Source organism: Puma concolor, chromosome A3, assembly GCF_028749965.1.
Source record: "Puma concolor isolate L17-30 chromosome A3, mPumCon1.1.hap2, whole genome shotgun sequence".
NCBI classification, from domain to species: Eukaryota; Metazoa; Chordata; class Mammalia; order Carnivora; family Felidae; genus Puma; species Puma concolor.
The window spans coordinates 107,202,456-107,221,495 of record NC_141669.1 but is presented as its reverse complement, the minus strand read 5'-3'; the positions used below and the strand labels follow the sequence as shown (position 1 = coordinate 107,221,495).

At 38.7% G+C, this 19,040-nt stretch overlaps 1 protein-coding gene across 3 annotated transcripts in view; it reads left to right on the top strand.

Annotated features, from left to right (window-relative positions):
- PLCB1 (phospholipase C beta 1) overlaps window positions 1–19,040 on the top strand; it is a 704,439-nt gene that overhangs the window by 3,650 nt on the left and 681,749 nt on the right. For all 3 annotated transcript variants that reach the window (XM_086701714.1, XM_086701716.1, XM_086701717.1), the window contains exon 2: window positions 14,314–14,391. In XM_086701714.1, the coding sequence (XP_086557840.1) occupies window positions 14,314–14,391 (78 nt within the window). The remainder of the gene's footprint in view (window positions 1–14,313; window positions 14,392–19,040) is intronic.

Sequence of the window (19,040 nt, the reverse complement as noted above, 5' to 3'; positions counted from 1 at the left end):
CTTGCATTCATATGTGCCTTTTGAATTTCTTATATGCAGTGAACAATTTTCAGCACTGTCACCTGTTTCTAGTGGGTTAGTAGAAAGGGAAAGGGAAGAGAGAAAATTTTTGAGAGGCTGTCTCATCTGTCTTTGAGGAGGGGAGACTGTTGGGTTTTCCCTTTTGGCTTTGACTTTGGGAAATATCCTCTGCCCCCTGCACCAGGGGGGCATCCCCATCAGCTTGTTTAGAGGACAATTAAATGCTGGAAATAGTTTTAAAATCTCTCAAATACTGGATCTCACTTAAAAACTGTAGAACCCTGCCCTCTGGTCTTTAAGAAGAGGGATGGGCAAACATAAAATAGATTCTGAGTAGCCCATTAGAAAGCATAATAATACATTTGAAATGATGAGTATGGGGCTACTTAGAATTGCGGAGAGATTATCTCTTGTTGTGAGTGGTTAAAACACCACAATCACTTACTCTGTTTTTCTGGCCACTCTATGGAATGGAAGATGTCACCTAGAGGGTGCAGTGCCCTGCATAATCTGTTGGCTACATGCCAGCATCATGGCTGTGGATGCTTTAAGAGTGGTAGTCAAAAGCTTTGACATAGGCACTAACCAATCACAATAGACAGTAGCGGGCAATGGAAGTGGAGCAGGGTCCTGGAGAACACCTTGTTGCACCAGGGCGTTGGCCTTTCTTTTGCCTGATCATGAGGAGGGCTGCGAGTCCCCAGGGTCTGTGGAGCATATAGAATTACTTCAGTGTTTGAACGACTAGTGGTAGCGTGTACAGTTAGAAGATCAAGGCCAAACCTTGTCCTCCAGAACTTGGTCAGCAGATATAGGACTGACCTATCGTGGTTATCTGTTTTACCAATGATACCAAAGGATGCAACTTTATCCTTGCTTTTATTTTGCATTTGTGTATTATCAGCCCCTGTGGTGGAGGTGGGTGTAAAGGACTGTGGACATTGTGGGAGAGTTCTGGTGAGATGGACAGTGGAGGGGGGTTACTTTCTGCATCTGAGGTAGGGAGCTTAGGAGACTATGAGTCTGGGCCCTCTCTCTCCTAGTGTTTGGCTTTGCTTTGTATTGGAAAGTATGTGGAGGAAAAGAGGAAGGATAAAAACCATACAATTGGCTCCCCCACCCCTCTTCCCAGCCCCTGATGTGTCCCTGTTTAAGCTCCCAGGACCTTGACTCTTTGTTCTACAACCTCTAGGACATGAAAGGTGTCACATTTGTTTGTTCTTTCTTTTTCTCTACTCTCCCCCTCCAAGTTCCAGTGTCCCCGTAAGTTACTTAATACATCTCCACCTCAGTTTCCTCATCTGTAATGTGAGGATTGTAATATTTCCTGCTGCACAGAACAGCTGTTAACATTAAGTGAGCAAAGGCATATGCATTGTTTTGTATAGTGCCTGACACCCAGGAACCCTTAATAAAACACGGTTTTTAAAAATATTTTTCTCTCAGTAGTTAGAGGGTGATGAATTTTTCCACAGTGGCCAGTATATGTTAGATGCCTCCTTTATTCTACAAGTGGGAACATCCAGACCTTCCTTTCATTCCCTTTACTATGTGCTTTGATTTTAATATTTTATAATTGGAAAAAGAAAAAAAATCAGTGTTTTACCTGTTTCAAAAAAAATTCAGGTGTTTCAGGGAAAGTGAATCCACATAAAAAGCAGGACACCTTCTCTGTAAAGCAAATCAGTTTACAAAGTATCCAGAAGTTTTATTTCTACTTAAATTAAAAAAAGAAATTATATATATATATATATATATATATATATATATATACACACACACATGTATATTCCACCTAGAAGAAGGAAACTCTTAAACAGAACTCTTGTAATGTAGCAAGAATATATATATAAAATAAATATGTATAAAACTAATCTTTGTACATTCTGTCTCACAAGCATAATCGAGCCAAAAGTTGCAATTGCAACTGCCTAAGTTGTTTGAGAAGAAGCCTGTGGAAGCTCAAAGGTTTGGATTTGGATTAATGCCCCATGGCTTTGAACCAAGTAGCACTCTCCCCCCTCTCCACCATTCTCTCCCCTTCAAACAAAACCTCTGCAGTTAAAACAGGTAATCATTATCACTAATAATAATAGAATAAACATGCTTGTATATTGCACATTTCCCAGCATCCTACACAGAAGCTTGGGTAGAGTATTTGCATTATGTAGAATATGCAGTTATAGTTTCCAAAATGATGGCAGCAGAATGATGGAGGGCACTGACCAGATTAATGAGGGAGCTGAGGGGAATGGCTTATGAGATGGGCATTCAGCAGCACTCACTCTGGAAAGGTTATGGGAAATAGAAAAGAAAAGTCTCCGGCTAGTAGGTGGTGGATCCGGACGGGGCCCCCACAGAGGGAGAGGCAGATTTTAGACTGAAAAGCTGGCAGGTGCTCTCTAAAGAGCCACGTACGTATGCCCAGATATGTCCATTTTTAATGCCCAAAGAGCGTTTGTGAATTTCTCATCGACAGTAATTACTTTAAACATAAAAGTATTAACGTTTCCAAAATCTAGTCCAATAAAGCTACTTTAAGCTTTTTATCAGAGCGTAACATGCATACAGTAAAACACAAAAATCTTCTGTCTGGTTGGATCTATTTTCACAAAATAAACACTACCCAGTATGCAGCACTGGATCAAGAACAGCACTGCACTCTCTAGGTGGTACCTTCCAGTCCCTACACCGCTTCCCAGGGGTAACAATCAGCCTGAGTTATAACTTTATAGGTTGGTTTTGCCTGTTTTTGATCTAAAAAAAATGATTTTTTAATTTTCAGTGAAAACAAAACAAACCCTCTTCAGCCTAAATCATTTTTTTTATTACTGCTGAATGAACCCTCTTGAATAATAACAACAGAAGTGACTTACCTTCTGTTTAGATGGCACTTGATTAGGTCCTTATCTGTCCTAAGGTGAAGTCTGGGAAGTGGAGCAGGTGTAAATGCCCCGAAGGAGGAAATAGTTGAACAAAACTCTGGTAGTTTAACAAGGAAATGTAATGCCTACAGACTGTTATTGGCATAGGAAAGGAGACCAGCAGAGTGCTGTTTGTGGAATCCATTTTTCTCTTCTAGATTTTCTCTCTTATCTTGCCTGACTTTGATATTCCTACCTGTGGTGTATTAGGATAATTTGCTCTGGCTATTAGCATATCTTGAATACTTCCCTTGAAAGTTCAGTCTATCAATAAATAGCTTCAAATTATATTTACCTGCAATGATGTTTAAATGGGACAGGAACATTTTCCTTTTTTATGTTGAACTTGGTGACCTGTGGTTAAACGTTTCTTTATCAGGATTGTTTCATGTTATCATGAACAAGGAGTGCCGGCAGAAAATGAAATAAGATTGATTGTGAATTGTTGACTAATGCTATGGGTCTCACCTAAATAACACATCCTTGGTGACTGAAAATGTTGCTTTTCCTGTTACCCATGCTAATATTAGGTTCATGCAGCCTTTTCAGATCATAAGTTCCACCTGCTCAAATTTCATAATGCTTCTCTTTCCCTGTTTGTGCCATGTCCGATGCCCCAATCTAAGCCATGTGCCCCTCCCTGTGCATCAGCAGGGAAAGCAACTGGAGACATACTTCTTTCTTAAAATTTTTCTAATTTTAGAGAGAAAGAAAAAGAGCCGGGAAGAAGGGCAGAAGGTGAGAGAGAATCCTAAGCAGGCTCCATGCTCAGTGTGGAGGCCCGATGCTGGCTCAATCCCAGGACCCTGGGATCATGACCTGAGCTGAAATCAAGAGTCAGATGCTTGGCCTACTGAGCCACCCAGGCGCCTCTGGAGACTCGTTTCTGAGATCAGTTACACACGAGCTCCTAAGGAAGCCATCAATTTCTGTAAAAAACTGACAAATATCACATAAAGAACACTAGATTCTTTAAGAGTTCTTCTGATTCCCCTCTGATCTGATATTTGATTTTTTTTATTATCTTCTTCACATGTTAATTTCAATTTTTTTGGAAATTTTAACTTTAATTTCTATTCTGAACAAATGCTTAGGCATATGTCTTCATTGATGTTCACTAAATCTGTATATTTGTCAAGAAACTAAATTATTGTAAATGGAGAAACAGACTATTATATAAAATAAGAAAACATTTAGTATTAAAATAGAATAAAAGCATCCCATATCTGTTTGTTTTTTTTTTAATTTCAGGGACTCTTTCACTTCCATGTTTTGTTTCTTTTATTGAGTTAAAGTTTTATGAGCAAGTTCAGGGAAAATGGATCAGTTTGCAAAGAGAAACTTTTACCTGAACTAATCCTAGTGGGTATCAGTCTATAACATTGATACTTAAAAAATTAGGAGATTATTTTGCTGTTAAAGAATCTAATTTTCTTTGGAACTTGTTTATAAATTAGGTAAGAGAAAGTTAATGTGATTCATTTTATAGAAGAGGCCACATGGACTTAAAAAGAGACAGAAGACCACAGAACAAGTCAGTGAGTGGGCTAATAGACTAAAAAAAAAAGTGCTAACCATGATGCATTCTCAGGTGTTCTGTCTCAGATATTGTTGAGGCTCACTTAGCATCAATTTTCACATCTTCTTAGTGGAATTTTTTAAAATGCAGAATCTGGAAATCCAAAGCTACATTGACTCTCTGGAAGCATCTAATATTCTGGCTGTAAATTAAGTTCCACCAGCATGAGAAGCAGTCATATGAGATTTAGAGGGCAGAGATGTGAAAGAGACCACCTTTCTATATTCCTGGGGTTGTTTCCGTAGAAATGTGAGGTGTTGAAGGCAGAAGCATTACTTTCTGTAATTGTTCATAAGTGGCTTATGTCCAGGGCCATGGGTCTAATGAGGCAATGGCAAGAGGGGGTGCTCACTGTTCTCAGATTACTCTTCCTTTGCCTTGGGCTAAGCTGTTGGGTTTTTGACTCCAGGAGTTCCTTCCTGATTCTTACCTTTCTGAATGTGGTGAAAGCAATAGGTTTCCTCAAGGGTCAGTGCTGTGGTGTTCTGGGGTCATTCATGGAGGCCTAACCTGAAGCCCACTTCACCAATCCTTGAGATTCTGTCCAATTGCCTGTAATTAAGTCCTTTTATGTTCAAAATTTCCAGAGAGGTTTCTGTTTCCCTCACTAACCCCTGCCCCATCTGTCTTTTATTGTTCTAAGATTTCATGATTTTCAGTCCTTATATGCAACAAATATCTGTATCCCATGGAGTTTGCTCCTTCAATATTACATTTGAGTAAAATGGAGTTTTGCTATAATGTTGCCTTTGGAGCTCAATATCGAGAGTGAATCCTAATCACAGGCAGTTATACTTGTAAAGCACTGTTATTATTTATTTATGTTCACCCCTGTTTAGTCATCAACACCACCTTTAGTAGTAGGAAAAGGGCAAGTGTTATTCCCATTTTATGTAGAAGGAAACAGAGGCTAGTCAGTTGTGACTTGCCCAAGGACATACAACTAGTTGGTTAAATTTAAAACTAAGTCTTCTGGTTATAGTCTCTTTACAGTCTACCATGGTATCCCCAAACAGGATCCTTTAGGTAACAAAAGACTTTTTATTTTCATTTTATTTATTTTGAGAGAGAGAGAGAGAGTGCACAAGTGGGAGAGAGAGAGGCAGAGGGAGGGAGGGAGAGAGAGAGAGAGAGAGAGAGAGAGAGAGATTCTCAAGCAGACTCCATGCTCAGTGCAGAGCCTGATGCAGGGGCTTGATCCCATGATGCAGGGATCATGACCTGAGCCGAAATCAAGAGCCACCACTTAATTGACTGAACCACCCAGGCATCCTGGTAATAAAAGACTTAACCATCCAGATCAATACAAGTTAAAAAAGATTCCTTGACTTCTCTACAAAATCTCCCTGATTTTAGGATTCATACAAATGGGGTTTATGTCCCTACAAACTTATCCCTTTTGGCTACTATTTTCAAAAACAGGTATGGTGTATATACAGAGTTCATTTTTGTCTATATTGTGTTACATGGGAACATAGGAAAGCCTCATTGCTACTTTGAGGCACAGAGGCCAGTGTATATTATAGTCTACAAATGTTCTCTATCAGTCATTCAGTAGGGAGACATGATATATTTAGGTATTCAGGAGTGGCGTTAAAACAAAGGTCATTTTTTCCATTGCCTGATAAGTGACATTTTTGTATCTAGCAAGACTCATTACATGTGCTTCTCCACCTTTTTCTTTCCCAACATACTTGCAAAATGTTGTCTTTTGTTGGATTCCCGTTAAGACTGGTCCTGTGGCTTCTTACAGAAATCATTGATGTTGGAAAATTTGGTAGGCATGATGGGAGTGTAGATGATGAGTGACCTGACCCGAAGCAAGATGCAGAATGGCTTGAATTCAAGGTAGTATCAGTCGAGAGGCCAGATCTAGATTTCCGGTGCAGGAACATGTGTACAGGCAGGTGGATATCCCTTGTCTGTGTTACAACTGGACCACGGCACTTGGAGGACTATAGCTTTATGTTATTTATCTTCTTTCCCTAGGGCAGAGCATAGGCTTGGCACTCAGTAGGTACTGAGGGAATGTTTGTGGAATGAAGGAAGTGGTCTGGTGTGTGTCTGGTTACAGTGGGTTCACACAGGGCAGCATGTCATCTTGAGGCAGACCTGGAATGTGGTCATGCTCTGAAGAGACCTTCCTGACACACTGTCTGTGGTGTTGGTTGGAAAGCCCTGCTCTATATCCTTCCATTCTCTCAGAAATCTCCCAGAGTCCAAAGGGACTCTGTGGCCTTAGTTTCTCTCAGTGTGAGTTGGAGAAGCAAAATGTTTGTTGTCAGTACAGATCTGATGCTGTTGCGGGACCAATTAAAGTTGAGTGTGTACTAAATTGCAATTCAATATTGGTTGAAAATTGTGATACTTAATGTATTTACATCCCATCTTCTGAATGTTACCTGTGGCTTCCGTTTTCTAAAAAAGATGCTCACATGAGTACCCAGGTATTGTTGTGAAAATTTTCCTTAAAGAAATTCAGATGTGTTGGAAGTGACAGATGAAAGACTGATAGTTGTGAAAACATTCTCTTTATTATGGTAATGATTCACAAAGACTTCCTCCCTTCCCCACTCTTCATTTAATTACTGGGGCCACCTACACTCTCCCACCTTCCCTCTGGTCCCTGGGAAAGCACATCTTCTCTGTGTTCTGGAGTCCATGTTGCCCAGTTTCTCTGGATGCTGACTTTATTATTAGCTCGCTTTTGATAATATCTGTGAACATTTTCCCTCTGCCAAAGCTCCTCTAAAAACATATCAATATATGCCTTTTAGCCACAGAAATGCCAACAAAGACTCCAGCACAATGTTCTCCAGACTTCCACACATAGTTATTGTCCCCTCTGACTTCTCTCGCCGCAACAAAATCCTCCAAAGTCTTGTTCTGCCTTTACCACTGCTTTGAAATTTCTCTTGCCAAGGCTACTGGAAACGTGTGAGATGTCAACTTCAACTGATACTTTTCAGAATGTACCTAGCTTCTTTTCCATCCACCCATTCAGTATTCATAATGAACACAAGCATTGATGCTTCTTACAAGCTAGACATCTTGTCAGTGTTGCAGAGTTATGATGATAAATGGTTTGGCTCCTGCCCTCATGGCGTTTGTATTCTATTGTAGGAGAGAGATGCTAATGGAATAGAAGTATAATTATTTCATTATAATGGTGGTAAGTGCTATAGAAAAAGGTGCAGAAGTACATGTGAGCATAAGAAATGTGGAAGGCTCCCCAGGAGGCATTCTATTTATGGAAAGACCTGGGTTATAAGTAGGACTTAGGTCAACAAGAGGAGGGGGGTGTGTGTCAGGCCAAGGGAACAGCACATGGGGACATTCCAAGGATCAAAGGATGTCATTTGAAGGACATAGCAGAATAAGCAGGTTGGGAGTTTGTTGCTCAGGTGATGCTGGCAAAATGGCAAGTGGCCTGCTTAGGCCATGGCAAGGTTTTATCATAAAGTCAATGGGAAGCCATTAAGCTGTGTTTTTCAACCTCAGTGCTATTGACATTTGAGGCTAGGTAATTCTTTGCTGTAGGGGACTTGTCCTGTGCATTGTAGGATGTTTTGCGCCAGCTGTAGGGGACTGTCCTGTGTGTTGTAGGATGTTTTGTGCCACCCCTGGTCTCTACCCACTAGATATCAGTAGCAAAGACCCCAGGGTGACAAAATTATCTCAGGACATTGCAAAATTGCCCCAGTTCAGAACCACTGATTCACATTCAAAGTACTGATTTAAATCTTAGCTGATTTTAAAAAGGACCGGGTTACCACATGTGCAAAGGCACGCGCACGTGTGCGTACACGAGCCACACGCATACGTGGCCAGTAAGCACATGAGAAGATGTTCAACATCATTAGTCATTAGTCATAGGGAAATGCAAATTCAAACCACAGTGAGATGCCAGTTTACACCCACCAGAGCTGTATCTTGCTAAAATGGTCAGTTTCCTCATCTGATGTCCCCACTAAGCAATGAGCACCTTGGATAATTGGGAATCTGGGCTCTTGTTTGAATCTGTAGTATAGTGTCTTAAGTTCCCTTGTGTGATATTTGAAGAAATATGCTTCCAACTTTTCCCTGTATTGTACTAAGAGAGATTTTCATACCTATCGGTGAAATGCAAATACTAAAATGGTGCTTCTCTCTACTGTTCTGTGTCTTCTTTTCTGGACCCCGTTACTTCCTTTGCTTTCATTTATTTGGGGGAAATTTCACACTGCATAGACCCCTGGAAGAAAATTCTCATCAGTGCAGATGCATGTAGAAGTTTAACCTCGCTGATCCTAAGCCAGCACCTTAGCATTTCTATTGTTTTATTTTTATTTGTTGTTTTCATAGTTAGGGCTGCGTTGCTGATGTTTGATGGGATCACATCTGCTTTTCTATGACCCATAGGACTCTTTTTCCTTACACAACTGTTTCCCCTACAATGTATATATTTGCCATCTTCCGCTCTACTTTTTCCTAATGCAGGTCTCGGGCACTCCCTGTGGAACATTGCTTGTCATTTCTCCTTGTTGACTCTGTAATATTGATTAATTTAGAAATCCAGGTCTTTATTCCTATGTGTTCTCTCGTAACAGCATAAAAACATAGAATCACCGTGGAGTGAGGATTGTGGTCAACACTGGCCAATAGACTTTCTGCTAATGGTACTAAGGAATAAGCTGTGGGTCTGTGGACTGGTCCTTGACATTCGTCTTAAGGTTTAGGGTTACTCTTTGCACTAGTTTGCTTGGGCTCCTGTAACAAAGTACAACAGACTGGGGGGGCTTAAACAACAGAAATGTATATTTTCACAATTTTGGAGGCTACAAATCTGAGATCAGGGTGCAGAACTGGTTCCTTCCTTGAGGGCCATGTGGGAATTATCTGTTCAGTCCTCTGTTCTGGATGGTGGATGGCTGTCTTCTCCCAGGGTCTCTACATCATCTTCTTTCTGTACGTGTCTGTGTCCAAATTTCCTCTTTCTATAAGGATACCAGCCTTATTGGATTAGGGCCCACCCTTGTGACTTCCTGTTAACGTAATCGCCTCTGTACAGACTGTCTCCAAATAAAGTGACAGTTATTTTCAGGTACGGGGGTTGGGACTTCAATATATACATTTTTTGTGGGTGGCACAATTCAGCCCACAATATACCTCAACCTAGCAAAATATATGGCCTCAGAGGGCAGCAACATAATGGCTTTATTCAGATATTCGAAGAATTGACACTTAGAGAAGCAACTAAATTTATTTTGTACTACTTAGATGTTAAAACTGGATGGTAGATGCATGCATGGAAAAAACCCAAAACTTGCTAAATGGAATTATCTGACCAAATGTGCTTTGCTTTGTGAAAAACGTTTCCCTATTAAGAAGAAACCTTTTTAGAGTTTTAAAGTTTAGAGCTGCACTACCCAGTAGAAATATAATTTAAGCCACTTAGGAAATTTATAGTTTTCTAATAGCCGTAGTAAAACAAGTAAAAGGAAACAGGTAGAATTAATTCTAACAATATAGTTTATTTAACCCAATATATTGTTTTCATTATATAATCAATATTAAAAATTATTAATGAACTATTTTATATTCTTGTTTTCATTCCTTGTCTTTGAAATTATACAGCACATCTCCGTTGAACTAGCCACATTCCAAGTTTTCAGTAGCCACAGGTGGCTCATGAGTCCATCTTGGACATGCAGGCATAGAACATACATTCTCAGTTGGGGCCAAATCACCTCCAAAAAATGAAAAATGGTCTTGAGGGACAAAAATATCTTATTCTTTTTTTAATTTTTGTATAGAACACAGATACACGTAGAGCATATAAATAGATAGGACATCTGTGATATTAAAATTTCATTGTGGATAATTAGGAAAATAAATGTCTAAAAGGGCTCCTTCATGGGGCAATAATGAAAAAAGTAAATTGCAAAGCAGTAGCTTCTTATATCATATTAGTCTCACTATTGATATATTGATGAGATAGGGATGTGAGTAAGTTTCTGTCAAACGAAGAGAAGTAAATGGAAACTTAACTGTGCATTATCCACTATTACTAACTTAAGACAGGTATGTTTATCAGTGCTCTCTTTCTCAAGGCAGATGTTTATTGGGAAAAAAGAAACTTACAACTTGAAATAAACAAGTTAAAGTTGAATTCTTAGTTAGAAACAATATACTTACAAGACACAAGTTTGTCTACCTTTTAAGCTCACTGGTGCCTTTACATCATTGTGTTCCTGACCCAAAACCTCACCCTTTGTAGGCCTATGTCAGTGGGTCTGAAAGTATGGTCCCCAGACCAGCAGCAGCAGCAGCAGCAGCAGCAGCAGCAGCAACAGCAGCAGCAGCACTAAGGTCCTGTAAGAAATGCACATTTAGGGGTGCCTGGGTGGGTCAGTCAGTTAAGCGTTCGACTTTGGCTCAGGTCATGATCTCGAGGTCTGTGAGTTCAAGCCCCGCGTCGGGCTCTGTGCTGACAGCTCAGAGCCTGGAGCCTGCTTCAGGTTCTGTGTCTCCCTCCCTCTCTGCCCCTCCCCCACTCACACTCTGTCTCTCTCTCCTTCAAAAATAAATAAACATAAAAAAATTAAACAAAAAAAAAGAAATGCATATTTACAGACTCCAGCCCAGATCTATCAAGTGAGAAACTCTAGGGAAGGGTCCCAGCAGTCTGTGTTTTAACAAGTCCTTTTAGTAAATCTGATGTACCCAAAAGTTTGAAAACCACCATCTTATATGGAATACATATCTTATGGATGCTGATGGAGAGAAACAGACTGTCCGAGAGTTGTCTCCATTTTTTGGCAGTAAAATGCTTAAAGAGTTACAGTCCATCAGCGGTTCCCTTGAAAATGAAGGATGACCATGCATTTCAAACTTCAAACAAGAGCTTATGTTCTGACAATTAAGAATAATTGTGATATGGGTTGAGTGGCTACTTTGGTATGGGAGAATATAGACATTGCAGCTATGTGGGAGGTGGGAAAAAAGCAGGTGGAATTGAAAATGGATATTCATGTATTTCTGGGTCAAATCCTGCCTTCGATGGCAAGAATGCCAAGTTCCAGCTGATCTTGGAATGTTAGGGGTGATTATGGAGGAAGTAAGCAGGTAGACGAGATAAAAGATCATTTAACAGAGGAACCATGGCCGGAAGAGTGAGGTCAAGAAAATATTTAACAAGGCAGCTTTAATTTTGAAGGAGGAGAAGGAATAAGCTAGAAATAGCAGTATCAGAAGCAAATGAGGCAGCCTAGTACAGTGTTCTAAAATATAAATTTGAGGTTTGCCCTGATGACTTTAAATATTTGATTGTCTGCGACCCTTGCAGTGAATTGTCACCAAGGTTTCGATTAGAATCTTGTCAGATGCTCTTGTCAGACACCCTAATAAGAAAAGGAACTGATTTGAGGATGATATATTAAAACTACAGGCTAATTCCAGATTCACCGGAAGTGGGGATGTGTGCTGTGTGCAGCCTGTCAGAAAGTTTCATTTTGCCCGACTCTAGAGGATGATGGGTAATGAAACAGAACTGAAAATACTGCTGTGATTTATTGCAAATATTGCTCTGAACATTTATGCATATAATCTCATAGGTGAAGCTTAAACTATTTTAAAAATTGTTCTTTTATTATCTTATTAAATTGGTTTTCATTTTTTTTTTTTTAACATTCAGGAGTAATTTTAAAATTTGAAGTTCCAGCCGAAGTTCTGTGCCACAGCACCATCCTTGTAAAAGATATTTTTCAAACTGCATGTTAAGAATAAATCTTAAAAGGGGCACCTGGGTGGCTCAGTCGGTTGTGTCCAACTTGGCTCAGGTCATCATCTTGGGGTTCGTGAGTTTGAGCCCTGTGTCAGGCTCTGTGCTGACAGCTCAGATTCTGTGTCTCCCTCTCTCTCTGCCCCTCCCTCGCTCACGCTCCATCTCTCTCTCTCTCTCTGAAAAATAAATAAACATCAAAAAATTTTTAAAAAAAAGAATAAATCTTAAAATTATCAGGATAAAACAGAAGGGCAGGACCTCAAAAACTTAAACAGAGAACTATTGTATGATCATTCTGGGTATGAAACAGTTGAAAGCAGGGACTCAGATATTTGTCAATCTGTGCATAGCAGCATTTTTTGCAATAGTGGAAAGATGGAAATAACTCAAGTGTCCAGTGACAGATGGATGAATGAATAAAATGTGATGTATACATACAAAGGAATATTAGCCTTACAAAGGAAGGGAATTCTGACACCTGCTACAACATGGATGAACCTTTAAACACATTAGGCCAGTCACAAAATAAACCGGTCACAAAATGATAAATATTGTATGATTCTGCTTATGTGAGGCATCAAGAGTGGTCAAATTCATAGAGACAGAAAGTAGGTAGTGATTGTCAGGGGCTTGGGGAAGAGGGAATGGGGAGTTAGTGATTAATGACTGTGGAGTTTCATGTGGGAAGATGAAAAAGTTCTGGAAATGGATGGTGGTAATGGCTGCGCAGCTGTGTGAATGTACTTAATGCCACTGAACTTTATGCTTAAAAAAAGGAATTTTTATGTTAGCGGTATAACAAAACCATAATAAAAAAAGAATGCCATGATAAACTTTCATTTGCTGTTTTAATAAGTCAGTTTTTAAGCATAATCCGTTAATAACAATAAATGTTTTTATGAGGCAAGCATTTGGTTCAAGTACTTTACCCAAATTCTCCTATTTAATTCACACAGACACCTTCTAAGGTAGGTATTATTATGGTTTTTTTTTTTCAGTTGTAGCTGTGTAAGATGAGGTACCCAGGGGGGACAGGCATCCCCAAGGAGATGGCCTTCAGAACCGAGCTTTCTATAAGACTTACCATGTGGACTAAAAACATTGATCTACTCTTCCCATCAGGAAAACATTCCCCAATTCCAAAATTATTTCTGCAAGTTCTAATTTTCATTATAAGTATCTTTGATCAGATAGACGATATGCCATACTTTAGTTATAATGTGTATGAAATAGTTGAAATAAACAGGTAATTTATGTCTCCTTTAAAAAATGTAATTCCTGCAAAGGCCCAACCAAGTATTTCAGTATAAAAATCCATATCCAGTGACATGTGTTTTCTTGTGCAGATGGTATGCCTTTCTGAAAATTGCCAAAAGAAAAGAACACATATTTTAGAAATGTTTAATATTATAATTACAGTGCATGCTGTTTTTGCTTTATAATGTACATGCTTTAAACTCCCGAAGACTATTTGTCTATGATGTTTTATTTCATCTTGTGAAATTTAAATTTTGCAACAATTTTGTGTATATCTTTCCTAAAATGTAGACCATGGCCTTATTTATTGTTACCTTGGAAACAGCAATGCCCAAATAATATGTTTACTCTCTTTAGTACAATAAAAAATAATTTTATAGAACAAATGTAATTTAAAATATTACCTTCAAGCATGGATTTTAATTAATTTTAATCATATAAAATATGTAATGATGTTTAATATTAAAATTATTTGGAAAATTAGAGCTTTGAATAGAATACATGTCAATTTGTCTTCATAAATATGTGCATACCTGGGCTTTTCTTTTATAAGTAATGCACAGATATTCTAATTATTAGTAAAGAAGCTTAGTTATGTAATTAATAATGCTGTGAAGTGAGGATGCCATGTCTAGTTTTTTGAAACTTTTACTAATAATTGCTGACCCTTGAGAAACTTGTGACAACTATTACTTGCTAAGTAACTCCTGGGTAGGACTTCCTACAATGATATATGTTGATATTTGTGTTTTTTCTTATATTTCTAGGACTCCACTATTGTCACTCCAATTATTTTGAGGACTGACCCTCAGGGATTTTTCTTTTACTGGACAGATCAAAATAAGGTAAAAAGTGAGATATGTCTTTCTTACATTTTCTAGTTTGTTGCTGATTTGCAAAGTATTTAACTTACCTCCATAAGTATATCCATTTCATGAATGACCCTTTGTAATTTATTTAAAGATTCTACTTAGAAATAAATGTCTTAGGAGTTTCCAAGGATTCTAGCCCAAAGTATTAGATATGCTGAATCCTAGAACAATTGCCATTTTTTCAGGACAAGAACATGGAAATGTGAATTACATTTGTTGTAGAAGAAAATTAGCCAGTATTAGTGACTTAAATCCCCCCTCCAGTTCTACTCATAAAGAATAAAGAAAAATGATGAGAAAATCACTTGTGACCCACATTATAAGTTTGGCTTTCCTTTTCTCTTCCTTCTCCCCTTTGCTGCTTATTAAGGGTTCGCCTGGCCTTGGCACAGGAATTTGGTCTTGATCATTTATTCACATTAGAAAATTAAGAATAAGATTCCTTTAGCTTATACCTTCAGTGTTTCAAGATTTTCTTTTCATATTTAGCTTTCTGTCTACCATTTCATGAGTTTAGGATCTCATTTATTATGAAGCCAATTGAGATAATTCCATATTGAATTATTAAATAGAATGTCTGCAAATCACAAGATTTATTTGGGGTTTAATGGGCAGAAAAATATTCATAGAAAGTAGTTATTATTTCAAGAAACAGTGGTTCTGGATTTGAACCTGTGAGGTCACAGAACACAGAATGTTGTGACCCTATAAGTTCTGTTATTTGGAGATATGGGTAAGCTTTATTGAGAGTGCTAAATACATATTTAAACCAATAAAATACCAGGTACCACATTGTGAAGGGCTCTTAGTCTTTTCACATCCTTGAGTTAGGTCACTATTGCCAAAGTTACTGGAATTTGTTGGCCTTTTCTTCTGCCTTTGGGGCAACCTGGACTTCACCTGTGAGCAGTGGTCTGGAACTGGCTGTGTGAAATGGCATATTTGGGGTCAGGGTGGAGCCTGGAAGAAACTCTCAGGGTGCTGGATGGTAATACCTCCCTCCCAGGGCCAGTCCTGAACGTGCCTGTTTACACTCATCTAAAAGGTGAATTTTAGCCCTGTAGCCCTCGAATCACTTTTTGAATATGGGTGCCCTGGAATCATCTCTGGCCATAGATCTAGGGCTAAACCATAGACTCTAAGCTAATGTCAAAAAAATGTATTTCATTTGTAAGACTTGCTACTTAATGTTCATGTTTATTACTGGGTGTGTTAATCACTTTGGGTTTGACATTCTGTTTGGTTTCCTGCTGTTATGTATAAAACAATGGCTTGAAAGAATTTTTTTTTCCTCCTAAAAGCTATTTTTAGAACTGTTGCAGCTATATTCATGAAAGATATATTTATAATGCCCAGGGCATTTTTAAAGGTTGGGTATTTGTACAAGGGACTTAACTGTCAGTTTGATTTTTCAGCTTGTAAATCAAGCTTCTATAAAAGCAACAGAAGGTATTTTGGGGTTTTTTAATAATTCATGGCAACTCAGTTAAACTCCCTTCTAAGACCAATCATAAATATTTCTTTGCTTAAGAAAGAGAAAGGGTTTAGGACCGAAGGTTCTTTGATGCATGTCTATTGTTCTGAGAACCCAGGATTTTGACTTATGCCTATTTTCAGATGTGGGAAAATTTATTTCAGATTTTTACCACAACCGTTTTCTCTTGCTTGTAGTGCTGTTTATGACCAATTGAAACAGATAATATGTTAGCAATTCCTTTTATTTCTTTATTACTTTTCCTCTCATGGATATTAATCTTACAGTTCTACCTAAGAAGATAGTAAATTTCATTTTTCACTTTTTAAATACCGAAGTCATCCCATTTTCATAGATCAGAGTTACGAGGTTTATTTTTTAGTCAATGATCATATATCAGTATACAAAAGATGAGAGGATTTAAGAAAAAAAAATTAAACTTTCATTGCTTCCAAGTTTGTCATTTTCTTCTGGCTTTATGCCCGGTCTTGGAGCCAGAAGGAGTGATACATCCACTTCTAGGAGATGGACGGGTGTAAGTGATATATTAGAGGAAATGTATGCTAGAAGATGGTGCTCTCAAATGAGGGGTGGGAAGCCAAGCTTTTAGTCGCTGTTTTTGCATAGGATCATTTGATGGTACCTGGCTGAGAGGTGCAATCATGATGTTACTTAGAGGCCCACTTTCTTCAAAATATTTTTTTCAAACAGTGACTCTTAGTGATGTGAATCTATCACATATATTACAGAGATGTCTCAGAGGAAAAAAATACTTGTAAGTTTATTCATTGATTTTACACACTGTTTTCCATTGGTTTGGAAGTGTGCATTGGTATTTATTATAATGTACCTCTCTTCTCCCTTTGGGCTTCTTCCTACCTAAATTCTCCTTTGTCCACGGAGCCTGTGCCAAAACGACGCCTGGTCTGCTCAGAGGCGAGCTGAGTGGCTTTAAGAAGCTCTTGGGAAAGAAGCTCTTGTTACAAGATCTTTCTTTTTATAGCACTGGAGGAAAATTCTCACATTTTACTCAATGTCTTACCCATGTCATCTCTCCTATAGCGGCTACATGATACCACCCCAAATTATACATTGTACCTTACTATCCATTCTACTGTAGACCACAGCCACTGATTTTGCGCCACTGAATTCATCCTCCATAGACAGTGACATGCTCCCTCCCTCTAACTCCCCCTTTGATTTTTCATCATAGAAATGACGGGTGGCAAAGAAGACAGACAGCACAGATGATAGATTTAGGAATTAAAAAACTGGAGCTAGTAGCAAGTGATTTTTAGGTAGCAAACATGTGCTTTGGTGAAACATTGAAAAAATATTTGAGGTTGGGGGAAGCAGATAAACATGACCATGATCTTAAGGGATATATGTTCATTCTTCGTACCAGCTCTGGACTTATTTTAATCACTTTCTTCTTTACTGTTGGCTCTGTACATCTTATTGACTGCAAGTAGCAACAGCATGTTTCTGAATAAGACTGTTCTAAGCACGGTGGTTTTTCTTATGTCAGTGTCTGTTAGGTCAAGAGGATGAGCTTATCTGTAATTGTGGGTGAGAGGGGCTCCTGCACGGCTGGAGTATGTAAGGGGTTGCTGGCATTAGTCTATGACTTTTCTTTGGAGCTATGCCAGATTGGGACAAGGAACCAACACAGGAAGTATCAGCCATGAAAACCATGTAACTACAGGAAGTATCTGCATCACAATTTTGGAGGAAAAGCTAAAGAAGAAAAAAGAAGTCAATGTTAAAGAGCTAATACAAACCTATTCTGCTAGAAGATGAAACAAAGTAGACCTTTGCCTTGCAACTCGATGCCCTGCTTCTGTGCCAAGGTTGGTGTAAAAATAAAACTAGTTACTACTAGTTCAGATCCAAGAAGTCCAGCCCAGCAGACTCCTCCTTGTATCCCTAAAGCAGGAGCTTGGAGGGAGAGAGGAGAGGAGCACATAATTACATTACATCAAAAAGGAATAGGAGGGGGGCGCCTGGGTGGCGCAGTCGGTTAAGCGTCCGACTTCAGCCAGGTCACGATCTCGAGGTCCGTGAGTTCGAGCCCCGCGTCGGGCTCTGGGCTGATGGCTCGGAGCCTGGAGCCTGTTTCCGATTCTGTGTCTCCCTCTCTCTCTGCCCCTCCCCCGTTCATGCTCTGTCTCTCTCTGTCTCAAAAAAAATGAATAAAACGTTGAAAAAAAAAATTAAAAAAAAAAGGAATAGGAGGAAAAAGACACATTTTAAATGTAGGACTCCTACTACTTTCTCTTTTTTGTTGTTACAGATTTTATTTATTTTTAATTTTGTGAATAACACACAAATGTGTTCTTTGCATAAGAGAATAAAGTAGTATAAATGCCCTTAGCCCCTCTTTCTTTGACCCAATCTTAGTGTACCCTCCAGGGTCAACCACTGGTAACAGCTCCATGGTAGCGTTCCCTGTCTCCTCTGAAGGAATTTTACATGCATATCTATGGAAATAGTTCATTTTGTTTTGTTTATATCTGTTTGTATCCTAAATACCATCACATCGTTTTTACTGTTTCACCAACTTGTGTTTTACTTTATTAGTTTGTCTTAGAGAACTTTTCATGTAAGTACATGTAGATCTACCTCTTACTTTTAAATTTCTCTGTCATATCCCATGGAATGGATTACCAAATTTTATTTAATAATAATTTCTCACTGGCGGACTGTGGGTGTTTGTTTCTAATGTGGGCCTACAGGGAACAATCCTGTAATACAGGGTAATAGTCAGCCTGCATAGCCCTCTCTGGGTAGATGGGTCAGGGGTTCCCTGAGGTAAATTTTCAGAACTACAATTGCTGATTGAAGGCTATACATATCCTAAATTTTAGTTAATAGTTGCATCATTTTATAGCCCTATCAGTGGTGTGTGAGAGGAACTGTTTCTTCAGGCCTCACCAACATTATTAAGAAACCTTTTATTTTTGCATTCATGTATATTTGCATGTATTGATGCAGCTGTTTTATCTCTGTTTTGATTTGCCAGTGTCTGCCTTGATGGTAAGATGTGTCTATTTTTATGCCTTTATGGACTGTTCCTGTTTTCTCTTACATGAATCTTGTGTCCCTTGCTTATATTCCTTGTTGAGGGTGCTCTATGTACTCTAGATGG